The sequence below is a fragment of the Capsicum annuum genome, chromosome 3 (assembly GCF_002878395.1).
Source record: "Capsicum annuum cultivar UCD-10X-F1 chromosome 3, UCD10Xv1.1, whole genome shotgun sequence".
NCBI classification, from domain to species: domain Eukaryota; kingdom Viridiplantae; phylum Streptophyta; class Magnoliopsida; order Solanales; family Solanaceae; genus Capsicum; species Capsicum annuum.
Window position 1 is genome coordinate 257598137 of NC_061113.1, and position 13805 is coordinate 257611941.

A 13805-nucleotide genomic window follows, 5' to 3' on the forward strand; every position below is an offset into this window, starting at 1 on the left:
TGCTTGCATATTTGCGCCAAATATAAGAGGTGGTTTCATTCTCCAATAAGCACTCTACTACTTGAGATATTAGAAGAAAAATGATGTGAAATAGAAAACATCAAGTCATAATTATCTGGCGTAACTAATGTTTATAATAATTATTATTTACTGTTAAGATTTAGATTAAATAGCTAAATATATATTTCTTTTGCATTTGTATATTTCGGGGCTCATATATACAAATCTCGACTTTCGAGGATCATCTGCGTTTGTATTTGTATACAAAGTGAATTCAAGGTTTGTATACAAATCTTTGAGGGTTTGTTTGGTAGAGTGTGTTAAAAAAATAATTCATGCATTAGTCTTGTGTGCTAGTGGTACCTTGTTGATATATATTTTTAGTCCATGTAGTTATATACTTTATTGTGTATTAGGGTCTATGTACTAATTCCTCCAAATTTATGGTATTAGTGATGCAATAAATTTTAATGCATGCATTGTTCTGGTTAAAGCACAATTACCCCCTTAAAATCTTTTTCACATCCTTCCCACCATATTTGTGGAGGATATTTTTGTAAACAGATGTATTTTTTTAAAAAAAATATACAATACACGTTATTTTTAGTACACTATACCAAACATTACATAAGAAAAATCTCAGCATAACTAATATACCATACTTTGTATTATTCTTATAAAACCCTACCAAACGACCCCTAAAGGTTTATATTTATATACAAACTGATATGGGCTTATATATAAATCTCTAAAGTAATTTATATTTGTATATACAATCTCTAATTTGTATATTTAGTTGTTAGACTGTAGCTACGTTTTGTAATTAGACAAAATTTTACCCATGGCGCCTTATTTATTGTCCAAATGTTAGCTATTTCTGAAATTTTACCATATTAAAATTCTAACAAAAGACTCTGCCTTCTTTCATCAGACTCAAAGATAGTATCCGTAAAAGGAAAAAATACATAAACTAGCATTATTAAATATTAAATTACAAAAAATAACAACACTTTTATCAAATTACATTTTGTAGCATATGTATTTGTATTTTTGTAGCAACAGTTTGCAAAAATACAAAATACAACTTGCTATATTATGTAATTATGAAACTGTTGCTATGAAACTCATAATTAAGGAGATAAGTATGTTATTTCTGAATTTTACCTTTGTAAAATAGGTACAAAATTTAAATAATGACCTTAAAATGATCATTTACATAAATCAGCCAGAAGATGGTTATCCGTGCGCTTCGCCCAAAAAGTAGCAGCCCAAGCCCAAATTCCTCGTAGCGGCGGCCTGAATATGAAACAAAAATAGAAGCCCAGATATGAATGAATCACACTTTTAATTGCGTTAAATCTCGCCTAAACCCTCTCTGCCGAGTTTGCTCCCCCCTTTTCCTCTCCTCCTCCCTAGATGCACAAAAAAAAAAAGAGAAATCAAATTGGTGTTCATACTTGTACAGCGTGCCCATTCTATAACGCTTACTCGCCACTTTGTTCCTTTGTACTCTATTGCTGTTGTTAAATTTGTGCTTATCATGGCCAGGGAGAAGCTAAAATCGATAGTTACGTCATTCACTATCGGCGGTGAATATCTCGCCGTATTGTCTCCTGATGGAACTGTTAGAGTAAGCTTCCTTACTTTGCATTTCAACAATTCTGCTTAATTTGTTCTACTTGCCCCAATTTTTGTTCCAATAATGATGATTTCACTTTTCTTTTCATTTACTTACTGGGCTTATTTTTTTTTGTTTGGTTTACTATGTTGTCATTTACTTCAAATGTGAAATATATTGATCATAAATTCAACTAAGAAATTTTAAAACTTTACATTTCCCTTAAACCAATTTTGTACAGAGTTTCCAATGAAAGGTTGTGCCTGTGGATTTTTTTTTTAAAAACTATTTTTTTAGCTTAGTTGACTTAAGTGACTAGTAAATCGAAAATTAAGTGACTAGTAAATCGAAAATTAAGAAGTTTGAGTGAAAAAAATGCAAGTTTTTTATTAGCGATTTTTTTTGCTTTACGATGCTGATATTTGTGTTTTTAGAATAATCTTTCGGGTTGGAGAGGTGGTTTGTTCTTATAGAATAAAAAGCTGATTCGTTGAATATTTTAGGAGTATATATGTATCGATAGCACCCAATTATGGAGGGCTTCCTTATAGACATCTGTGCGACAATATTGAAAAAATGATTCCACACTATAGTCATTCATTGGTGCTCTATAACATGTTCATACTTATTTAAATCATTTGATGGCATCATAGCAATTCTGTCATATTTTTTGTAGCAACAGTTGCCTAGTGCAGTCCTCTTTCTGCAACGTAGATGTGTTCGCTATCTATTTATCATCAAAAAATATTATAATATCTAATTGATCCCGAATAGACCTCATTTGGCATACTATCTGAAGAGATTTTGTTTACACAAGGGGAATATTTGCTTTCTGGGCTGTGTAAATACTTGTGTAAGTGGCTTTCTTTCGATTGGTTGACTATGTTATGTAGAAAGTAGATATATTACATGGCTTGGGCATACATATATGGATTTTTATTGTCAACGATTTGAGCAATGGAAAAAAGACTGTAGAGAGTTGTTGGCTTACTCAAACAAGATTTTGCTGCCCCTTATCTAGCATGTTTAGCCTACTCGTTCTTTTTCTGATGCAAAAAGTACTTTATTCAGCAGAATATAATATTCAGGGACAGTTTCAAAAAAATAATAAGAATCCAGGGAGCATGAAAGACTATTAACAGTGAAGAAATGGTAGCACGAACGACTTATCAGTAATGAAAGAAGAGAAAACAACCATTTTCTGAATGTTAGTTGCAAGCTAATGCTCCTAAATCTTTACGTAAGTTATTATGCAAGTACAAGACAAGATCATGTTATTCTTCCTAGACTTTTAAGCAACTGAAGTATTTTAGGCTTCGTGTAGCCTTAAAAAAGAGGTGTTTTAGTCTTCATGTAAGTAGTCATATCTCAGAAGACCACTTATGTGGGGCATTGCATTCTCTCTGTCAAACATTGATTAAAGCTGTTAATCTATTTCCTCCTTTTTTATTTATGTGAACCTATTTGACTGGAATCAAAGTTTAAGAAAGAAAGAGATACTTTTGAAATTTGTGGGTACTAAACATGCCATAATTTATGGGCGGTAAGATTTTTCAATCTTGTGGTCTTAAACATGTCATGATATTTGTGCTATAAAACTTGTTATTAGAGGTAAAATAGAAATTTTAAGTTAAATTGTGACAACTTAGAGACGAGTTCATTCTTTTGGGACAAACTAAAAGGAAATAGGGTCACATAATCTGGAACAAAGAGTATCACATATTGTGTCAACTGGTCAACTACCACACCGACACTGTTTTCTCCCATTATATGTAAAGAAAAGAAATTAAGAAGAAAGCTATTTCCATTTCAAAAAAAAAAAAAAACCGTATCCTATTATTGGAGTTCCCGAAACATGAGTTTTATATTTGAATTAAAGCTACTGTGTATTGCAAGTTCTTCTTGAAGTGGAACAGCCTTGGAAGTGTAAATTAGCTTTGAAAAGTATGAAGTAAAGAAGTTCAACCACTATCAAGATTGGACAATGTTCGCATGTGATTCCATTATTCAATTTTCTGTATACGTTTTTGCTTCCATATATGTCATATCCCAATTCAAGAGTTACAGAGTCAAGTTAGTGAAAAGAACTGGTTACTGGTTAGTTGCTTATTGCTATGCCAGCAATTACGTTATCTAAAATTTTTACCACTCTGTTTGCTATTACTTTTTTGTTTGTATTCTTTTTTGATCTGGTAACTTGTGTTTGTATTCCTTTGCTTTACTTATTACATACTCTGTGATTAATTGTTGCTTATTCTTCAGGTTTGGAACACAAGTAGTGGAAGTCTATTTGGTCAATGGAGACCGGAGAATTCTGGAGACAGTTTTTCTTACATGGCGTGCTGTATCGTTGGAAAGAAGGTATGACAAAGACTATTGAAAATAGCACCTTTGATTATTGTAATGATTCAGTGGTTAAAAAAAATCAACTGAAGTCTTTTGAACAAGATCTGATCTCTCCACCTCTGCGTGAATTCAATACTTAGCCATTGCACTCACTGTTTTGCTGTAACACTTTTGATTATAGTGATTTGTGTCAACTTCGTTAGGCTATTTTTCATCTCACAACTTTGTGATATCTTCTGGTTTTGAATTTTTAGCGCAGGAAAGAACAATGTCTATTAGTAGCTCTTGGCTCAGATGATGGAAATGTTTTAGCAGTCGACATTTCCACTGGATTGGTAAGGTGGAGAAAAGATGGAGCCCTTCCTAGGTATGTTTTTTTGGACAGAAGGTACTTTTGTTCTTATGTAGGACGGAGAATTACTTGTTAAGGAACACTTAGACAGGATGAATGCCCTTAGTTGAATGATGGTTGTCTTTGTTATCACCAAAAAGGTCAAAGAAGTGTAAATAAGAAATATCTTGCTTTTGAATGCAGCGGAGCTGCAAGCCTTTTTTTTGTGGGTAAAGGTCTTAGGATTCATGCTGTTGCTGCGAATGGTTTAGTATTTGAGATGAACTCCAAAACTGGAGAAGTCATCAAAGAGTTCAAAGGGTCAAAGAAGCCCATTTCTGCAGTAGCTCATTCGACTGGTTTGTATCTAACTTATGTCTTAATTTTTTTTGTTACTTTAAATACTTTAATTTGACTTCCTTGTTCTCATTGTGAAGACGAGAAAATTATAGCTGTAGCCAGTGATAAGTTGCGATTTCTAAGTTCAGAAAGTGGGAAAGAGTTGCTGAAGTTTTCTCCTGATTCAGTAAGCTCTCTTAAGTTTTGTCTTCATTTTGTGATATTATTAAGTGTAGAAAGATCATTAATATAAAAAGCTGCTATAACAGGATGCTGCTGAACGTATTTGGCTATCTAATGATGCCCAAGTTGCTGTTACTGCGGGGTTTGGCGAGAAACAACTTCAAGTGTGGAAACTTGATTTTGGGGAAAGGGCTGCAGATTATGGGCATCTTGTTTCCATGAAACATCCTCCTGTAATGGTTGAATGCAGGAATAATTGCAAGGGAGAAGATGGTCAGGTTGTCCTTGCAATATCAGAGAAGGGTGTTTGTTATGTTTGGAACTTTGGGTCTGTCACTGGTGAAGTTGCAAAGACAATTAAGATCACAGTAAAAGCTAGCAAAAGGGAAACAGATGAGAGAGCTGGAAGAGCTAAAAAGAATCTTGTGGGCGTAATTGCTGCCAGATTGTATGCTTTAGATGAAGATGTGCATTTGAGAGCCTTGATTGCTTATGGCTCTATTGAATCCTTAGAGTTTACATCAGTAGACATTTCCAGTCCAGGGAAGGATATCGTCATTGCAGCAGGAGAGCAGGCCGAGAAAGAGGTTGCTGCAGTTCAAGAAAATGGTCATCTCAAAAAAGGTGTTGTTGATAGGAGTTTATCACACACTCCCATAATCCATCTTCTCTTCACAAAATTCCCTTCAACCCCCTGGTTTAGTTGACATGAATAGTTAGGAAATGTTTTTCTTGTCTTTTTGTGGAAAAATCAAGACTCCTTTACAGAAGTCTGTGTCACAGTCACCCACCTCTGCCTCTCCCATTTGTACTCCTGAATGATCAATCAGTGCTGAGCTACATCTTCTTAAACTCAAAACTCGTCTTGATGTTTAGATGATCTAATAGTCACTCTGAGAGATGAAAGCATTTGTGAAGTTTGCCTACTTTTTTGCAAATGAAGCCATTACTTGTTAGTTTTGACAAAAGTTTCTGAGAATTTCATTTATCATGGGCAATTTATGAAGTTGCCAACTTTTTTGCGAATGAGGCATCACTCGGTTAGTATTAACGAAGGTTTTTGAGAATTTCATGTATCATGCACAGTGATACATTATCTGTATGATAAATTGACATTTTTTGTTTATGATGTGAACAATTCCAATAATAGAATTAGCCTTATGATCTTTCTAATATCTCCTCCCTCTGTTTCAGGTGCAGATATGGAAGTGGAAGATGCTAACTTAATCCAGAGAAGCAAAGTGACAAACAAACGACCAGCATCTGAACTGGATGTCACTGGTGGTGCGACGACGATCACAGATAATGGTATGATATGTTGCTTGATTTTTGTATTGCACACATTGAGTTTCAACATATTTTAGGTGGATCCCCAGACCTATTGCTTCCAAGGAACTCTACTAACTAGTAATCTCCACCACACATGACTAATCTTTATATATTAGAGAATGATTAAGAATAAAGTGAAGTACGGTATATAAAGAATTTGTACTGGTCCATTTACTTTATATCGCTTTACAACTTCAAACTTAATAGTCCAGCCTACTGTTAACTAGCAAAAGGGGGAATTAAAATCAGGGAATAGCATATTTTAGAAGTACAGAAGGTTCTTTGTCGTATGAGAATATCTAGGGGTATGGTCAATGTATTTGACCTTGATATTTATTGAATTTGGAAAACCTTTAAAAGATGGTAGAGCAACAACAACACCATACTCGGTGTAGTTCTAAAAGTGGTGCCTGGAGAGGATAAGATGTATGCTAACCTTACCCCCTACCTTTGTGAGATAGAGAGGGTGTCAAGGTGTACTGACCCTGATAGAAATTAGACACATTAATTTCTTTTTCTTCAAACTAGCAAATTGGATATAATTATTATTTTGGCATCTTAACATTTTAGACCTTCCTAGATGGACGTTGTGTTATGTGCGATATTGTTCACAAGTAGACTGCTTCTAGTATGATAGACCTCAAGAATTGTTTGGTACTTGGTCACTCCATCAAGTGTTCAGTAGAGAACCTATTCCTTCCTTTTGAAAGAGGTCATTTTTTTGGTTCTTTAGCAGGTGGACCTTTATGTGTCATCTCTCTGATGTTTCTGTGTATTGAGCATTAGGACGAGGGATCATTTGATATTAGAGGCTTGAAGAGCATTCACTACCTTCTAGATGATAACCTTTGTCTGATGATGTGTAGGTAATGGTGAACCTATTGACGGAGTTCAGATTGATGATCTGAACGAGCCAACAATGGGCGAGAAACTCGCAATGCTCGATTTGGCAGACAAAAATGAAGATAAAAGCAACAATAATCTAGAATCTGCTGTGCAAGCGAAGCCTCCAAGTGCTGATTCAGTTCATGTTCTGCTGAAGCAAGCACTTCATGCTGATGATCGAGCACTTTTGATAGATTGCTTATACAGACAAGATGAGAAGGTTATATGTCTAACTGAATTATTTTCAGGATTCTTGCATCTGAATTGATGTTTTATTTCCTAATCAGTAGTATGTATCTTCTGACTATGCAGGTCATTGCAAATTCGGTCTCTCTTTTAAATCCTTCAGATGTTCTCAAGCTTTTACAGTCACTCTTGTCAATCATCCAGTCAAGGTAAAGGAGATTGTGAGAGTCATAAATCTGGATGTTCCTTTGTATGGTATTTTTTTAGATTGCACCAAAGGGGTGAATGCTAACTATGAGATTCATTGCGTGGCTCAAATTGTCATTTGCCCTCTACATATTGTCGAATACTATCAATATTATGGTGCATTTTTTTGACAGGGGTGCTGTATTAGCTTGTGCCCTTCCTTGGCTGCGAAGTTTGCTTCTCCAACACGCTAGTGGAATAATGTCTCAAGAATCCTCTCTGCTTGCACTCAACTCTTTATATCAGGTTAGGGAGTAACTCTTCAGTATGTTGATAGAGTACTTATAGTGACTGTTAGAATGTATCCAAAAGTACTTTGATGGTCTGTGCAGCTTATTGATGCTAGACTTTCAACTCTCCACCAAGCTCTTCAGCTATCAAGCTCCTTAGAATTGCTTTACGCAGGGGTAAGGACAATGCGGAATGTGAATCCCTGAATTGTGTCCTCACTGTCAACCTCTTCCATACAGAATCTTGACAAATTTATTTATGTTTTTGCAGACTATTGATGATGGTGATGACGAAGATGGTGCCATACAGCCCGTCATCTATGAAGATAACGATGATAGTGATGAGGAGGGTTCAGAAGTTACTATGGAAACAGAAAGTATACCAGATGTTGAGGAACCCGAGGCTTTCAGTGACATTAGTGATCACGAAGTAAGTGATGGCATGAGCGAGTGAGTTCTAACCAAGAATTCAGCCAGTTTCATGAGAATTCTTACATATTTTGGACAAATGCACAATTTTGGAGAATGGGCAACGGATCCAAATGGACAATTATGACTCAGATATCAAAGACATACAGAGAGAGTCGATAGAGGATGATACAATCAAGAGAAGCAGTTTTATGACCTGATGATTTTTGTTTTAATAAGTATCAAAATATCATGATTTTTGTACCGTCATGTAGGTGTGCGTCGAAGAATGAAATTGGCGTTGCTATTCTTTGTTCCCTCTTCTGTAAGCTACTTTTGTATCTTAGGTGTGCGTCGAAGAATGAAATTGGCGTTGCTATTCTTTGTTCCCTCTTCTGTAAGCTACTTTTGTATCTTATTTGTCTCGGTCACATAGGTCATCGCTACAAAATTTGACGTCTTGTCCAGCCTTTGAGGTGCGGTTAAAGCTTTGCTATTAAGAAAAGAGATGAGTTCGAGCTGAACTAATTGAACTGCTATAATGTCTATAGACGAGTGTGATCAAAGTTCTGCTACTGTGTCGAGAGCTTGATTTTGGATCGATAAATGTAGTAGAGCATAATATCTAAAAGACTAATCATATTATCTTAGCAGACTTAAAATACCTGGACCTCATGAAATCACCTATTCACAAATTAAAATTCAATAAAGAAATCTTACGGCCAAGTGAAAGAGGATCAACTCCTGAATCGACCTAATAATTCAAATTCCAAAAGAACTCCTGAATCGACCTAATAATTCAAATTCCAAAAGAACGCGCTCCGGTTTAACCACAGCTACCAATATTAAAAACCTATCTCCCTTCAACTGTCATGTGCTAGGCTACTAATTAAAGAAATTTGCTGAAGTGACATTAAGATTTGATATGCAAGTACGGAATCAAGAATAAAGAACACTAAAGGACAGATTTAATTAAATAATTTGTTAAATTTTGTTTGAGGATTGTCTAATACGGAAACAAAAATCAAGAAAAACTCCCCCTCGATCGGTCTCACATTTTAACTTGTCAAACGTTGGTCGAAATATTTATTCCAAAATAGAGATCATGACAACGTCCTCCAAACCACGAAATTGCACCGTATCGATCATATAGACCACATCATACGCAGTAAATGTTGGACTGTGATTACAGCAAAGTACAAATCTTTTATTATTACAGTAAACCATCTCCTCCTCAAAAGGAGGGAAACTTCAAAGGGGAGAACAAGCTAATTAAACATATAGATGCACAAATACTTGAATCCATAAAGGAGGTAATTAAAGAGATCCAAGTAAAAAGACACTAGTCTAGTCCAGTGATCTATGGTTCTCTGGGTGTTTTTGTGGCATGAGGATCTTCAGCAGTATCCGCCATGCCAAAAGTGTGCTTCACTGCATCAGCAGCACCCTGAGCCATGCTCTTCACTTGTTCTCCCGTCTTTGAGAGGATGCTACCAGTTTTCTCTTGACCAGCCTGAGCCGTCTCTTTTGCCGACTCCATCATTTCTGAAGCCTTATCTTTAGTAGCCTGAGCTGCTCCACTAGCCTTCTCTTTAGTAGCCTGAGCTGCTCCAGCTGTCTTATCTTTGGTTTCCTGAGCTGCTCCACTTGTCTTATCTTTGGTAGCCTGAGCTGCATCTGAAGTCTTGTCTTTGGCTGCGCCCGTCTTCTCATGGGCCGTTCCTTTGGCTGAATGGGCCATCTCTGAAGTCCTGTCCTTTGCTTCTTGAGCCTTGTCCTTCATGCCTTCCATTGCTTGACCAACCTTCGCCTGTTCTCGAATTAAATCAAAAATAAGGACAACACACAATATCTGAAACTAAAATACTAGTAAGTATCATATACCTGAGTCTGGCCCTTGGTTTCACCAGCTCTGTAACTCTGCTCGTGGGAAGCCATCCTTAACAATGTTTCAACTTACAAAAGCAGTGTTGAGTAGAAGATGACTATCGTAAGATCAGTGAGAAGCAGAATAGTGGATATTATTGTTTTGAAGAGTTATACTATTGGAGCAGCAGTTGTGCATGGTTTATAAAGAGCTGGTAGTGTGATAAATTGTTGACACGTATCCCGTTATCCGACGCGTGTAAGGGGCACGTGGCATGCTCTAGTTAGCTTCCATCCTTCAGTCAAACTTTGTCCTTCGGTCAAACTTTGTTTTACCCATATATATCTTTCGGGAAAATCATACAGGCGTGTCTTAATTACATAATTATGATAAAAAATATTAATTTAATATATACATTGGGTGCGTGTAAATTTTTACCCGTATCTTCCTACCTGCTCCTACATTAATACCTCAAAAAAAAAAAAAAAGTAGTAGGGTAGAATTGAGTAGAACTAGTAACGTAATATTGGTAATAATATAATCTATTTAGTTATATTTTGTATTTTTGAAGAAATTTAATGATGTGATATTTTTTCAACCAATAACTTTATTTTATTAATATAAAAATGAATTTAAGGAGTTAAGAGATCCTGAAACTTTATTTTATTAATACAAAAATGAATTTAAGGAGTTAAGAGATGCTGAAGCATCTTTGATAATCCAACTAAAAAATTAAAAAATTCACACTAATTTATTTAATAATGTAAGAGAAAATTTTGCTATATCATATGCTACCGTATTTTAGGATTTAGGAATATATGCAATTTCAACTTCTTCAAAGAAGTTCATAAGCTTTCAGATATCTTCACAAGTGATTTTTATTTTCCATAAAGCTACACTCTTCTTTAGAGTCATATTCACTATATTTTTTGCGTCTGATAAAAGTCGCGTCTTTGTCCATCCATTTTATTGAATATTTTTCAATACAATCTGTATTGCTAGCGTTTCTGCAATAATGACCTTTTCAATAAATTAATTGGGATACAAAGGGCTTAAAGCAAATTTTCAAAACTTTTCATAACTGTCGTTTCAATGCTTGTCATATTCTTCTTCCTTTATAAACTGACATGAATTTCGTCATTCCAAACTAAGCATAGCCCTCCTGCTAGTCCAATCGAATATATTCACCATAATTGCATGTGGATATTCAATTGTCTCTGAACTCTTTTAGTGATGTGATGATTTTTTATTTTTTTTAAAGAAAAATTATGGATAGAGGGATTGCCATGAGGGATTGCGTGTCATGTTTGTTTCTTAGTTCATTCGAAACTAATTGAATACTTATAATGATGAAAGTTTTTTTTTCGAAATTCAATTGAAGTAAGGGAGAATTTATTTTTAATGTACGGTATATGTAATAACGGACTAAATACCAATGGTCAATGTGAATATTTTCTGTAAAAGAAGATGAAGTTTGAACATATGTTATCGAAAGTCAACAAGTTCTGAGACTCTTATTATACATGAGAATAACAAAAAAAAGCACAAACCATTGAGAGGAAATTATTGGTATGTTAGTCCTAATTTTCTCAGTGATTATATTATTTTTGTATTAAATTAAAACTTTCACCAAAATAAACGGGTGAATAATTCTTTCAGACATTTTTGTCCGATGAAAATCATCCGTCACGCTAGGAGTTATCAAGTTGTTGCACAATGCCATGTGTTAGAATATGCATGAAGTGAGATCATCAATTGTGCATTTGTGAAGCTTATAAATTCACCAATCCAACCATTTAAAAATTCATTCCATGTTTTGCATTTTGATCTACAATTACTAGTGTGCTACTTCTTGAACATAAACAAAATTAAGCAACAAAGACCAATTAACATGGCAAACCAAGGAAGTGATAACCTTTACAGCAGTATCAATGTTCCCGGCCAGGCTCAGGTTTTGTTACATTCTTCCCTATTATAATTAGGGGTGTCAAAATTAGATCGTAAAATATGATCTGTTTAACTTGTTCATATTAAGACATGTTAATGAAGCTCTATCCATGATAGTCCATCTAATTTAGTTTGTTTATAATTTGGGCCGTTTTGAATTAAATATATATCCCAAATTTTATCAGTTGTTTAAATATTATAAAAGACCTCTTTTGTTATGCGGTAAAAAATAGGAAAAAATTCTATAAATTTAATTTGATGATTGAATAAATCATAAGAAAAAAAAATTTGATATGAAAGCAGAAAACAAATTCTAAATAACATGTAAAAATTAATAATTCGTCAATTATTAACTAACTCATCTCATTTTGATTTGTTTAAATTCAATCCTATCTGCCTATGTGATACTCCTAACTCCTAACACTAACATTTTCTTTACCAATTGTAGATGAGAAGGGAAGACTTGCTGAACCAACCATCTAACATCCATAACCCAAGCCAAGGCCAAGCAACCAACTTGTTTCAAGAAGTAATTACACATAATTTTCTTGCTTAGTGCTAATCCATCATTATTACGTTTTTTTTTTTCGATTTTTCATTCGATGTCCGGTATTAATATTAAAGCCCCAACTAATTCTGGAAGTGTTCCCTAACAAAGGCGACTCCGTATCCAGGGAGAGACTCAAACTCGAGATCTTTGGTTAAGGATGAAGGAGTACTTACCACTCCACCACAACCGTTGTAGGTAGTATTAAGTGACTAAACTAAATCAAACGAATAACATATGATGTTATTATTAATATTTCAGACTGGGACACAAGTGAAAAACATGGCTCAAGGAGCAGCAGGAAGTGCAGTGAACATGGCTCGAGGAGCTGCGTCAGGTGCGGCAAACATGGCACAAGGTGCAGCTGATGCTGTCAAGAATACTCTTGGAATGAATCCTCCACACAACACTACTGACACTACTGATGGCAACTATTTGAACCAGCCAGGCACTATCAACTTTGATGATGACTTTCCAAATAGTACCACCAGCAGCATACCAGGCAACACAAATCTTGATGGCTTGAACTATCCAACCAACCCAAACAATCCTAGTACCGGCATTTAAGTTCTCTATCCATGTCACACCTTTGATTAATTTTGTGCTTCGTAATTTTTCATAATTTCATGTTTTGTTAGTTTTTGTTTTTTCCCTTCTGGGGAGGAAGGAAAGAACTTGTAGATCAGAGGGGAATGTCATCTTCTTACTTTCTTGCTATAAAATAAGGTTCCATTGATGGACCCCCCCTTTTTTATTTTTTTTCACATAATACATTTTCAAGTTGAATGACGTTGATTGATTTGCATATTTTATTAAACTATTGAATTCTCGACCATAAACATATTGTTGGGTAGTCGAAAATTGATATTGTTCAAATTATTTTTTATTCAAAATTCATTATCAAGCTAATCTAGCTTCATATTAGGAATTCATAAAGTTTGAACTCTAAATCTGATAATCAAAAATTTTATTTGCATTGAAGTGTTTAAGGAAGGGTCTTTGAATGAATACAATAACCACATTATGTTATGTGGCACGTATTCCATTCGTGTTCCTGAAAGAACACCCAACATGAGTGTATCGACCATGAATTTGGATTCCAAAAATTGGACATCAAGAAACTATAACCACAGTAGCAATTGCTATTATTGCTCAATTCATAGTTAGTTGGAGAAAACTATTTGACAAAATAATACTACCAATAAAAGTAGATTTCAATTTTGTATTGGGCTTTTTCTTGACGAAATTATCTCACCTGACAATTCCCACGATCTTTTTACTTATAACTGAAAAAAGTAAATTTTTAAACAGAAATAAATACAAGCAAGAAGAAATATTAAAAA

The 13805-nt window shown here is 34.7% G+C and overlaps 3 protein-coding genes across 6 annotated transcripts; 2 read left to right on the forward strand and 1 right to left on the reverse strand.

Moving 5' to 3' along the window:
- The first annotated feature begins 1336 nt into the window (after nt 1-1336).
- Nucleotides 1337-8625, forward strand: LOC107861933 (WD repeat-containing protein 43). Of its 4 annotated transcripts, none has more exons than XR_007053898.1 (13): nt 1337-1630; nt 3881-3979; nt 4219-4331; nt 4500-4654; nt 4733-4821; nt 4904-5441; nt 6012-6125; nt 7013-7251; nt 7344-7426; nt 7598-7709; nt 7796-7870; nt 7965-8376; nt 8449-8625. XR_007053898.1 is itself a non-coding variant. In XM_016707335.2 (12 exons), the coding sequence occupies exons 1-12, from the start codon at nt 1541-1543 to the stop codon at nt 8145-8147; spliced, it is 1890 nt and encodes a 629-aa protein (XP_016562821.2). In that variant the 5' UTR covers nt 1337-1540; the 3' UTR covers nt 8148-8625. The 4 variants fall into 4 exon arrangements, 2 of the variants coding, with proteins under 2 accessions (XP_016562821.2, XP_047265837.1); XR_007053899.1 differs by having other exon boundaries at nt 1356-1630; nt 4224-4331; XM_016707335.2 differs by having other exon boundaries at nt 7965-8625.
- Nucleotides 8626-9287: 662 nt separating this feature from the next.
- LOC107861934 (late embryogenesis abundant protein Dc3) lies at nt 9288-10154 on the reverse strand. Its single transcript, XM_016707336.2, has 2 exons — nt 9986-10154; nt 9288-9911 (listed from the first exon to the last, which is right to left on the reverse strand). Exons 1-2 carry the CDS (start codon nt 10037-10039, stop codon nt 9462-9464), a joined length of 504 nt encoding a protein of 167 aa, XP_016562822.1. The 5' UTR covers nt 10040-10154; the 3' UTR covers nt 9288-9461.
- Nucleotides 10155-11754: 1600 nt separating this feature from the next.
- On the forward strand, nt 11755-13216 carry LOC107861935. Its single transcript, XM_016707337.2, has 3 exons — nt 11755-11919; nt 12364-12444; nt 12724-13216. Exons 1-3 carry the CDS (start codon nt 11860-11862, stop codon nt 13027-13029), a joined length of 447 nt encoding a protein of 148 aa, XP_016562823.1. The 5' UTR covers nt 11755-11859; the 3' UTR covers nt 13030-13216.
- The last annotated feature ends 589 nt before the right edge of the window (nt 13217-13805 follow it).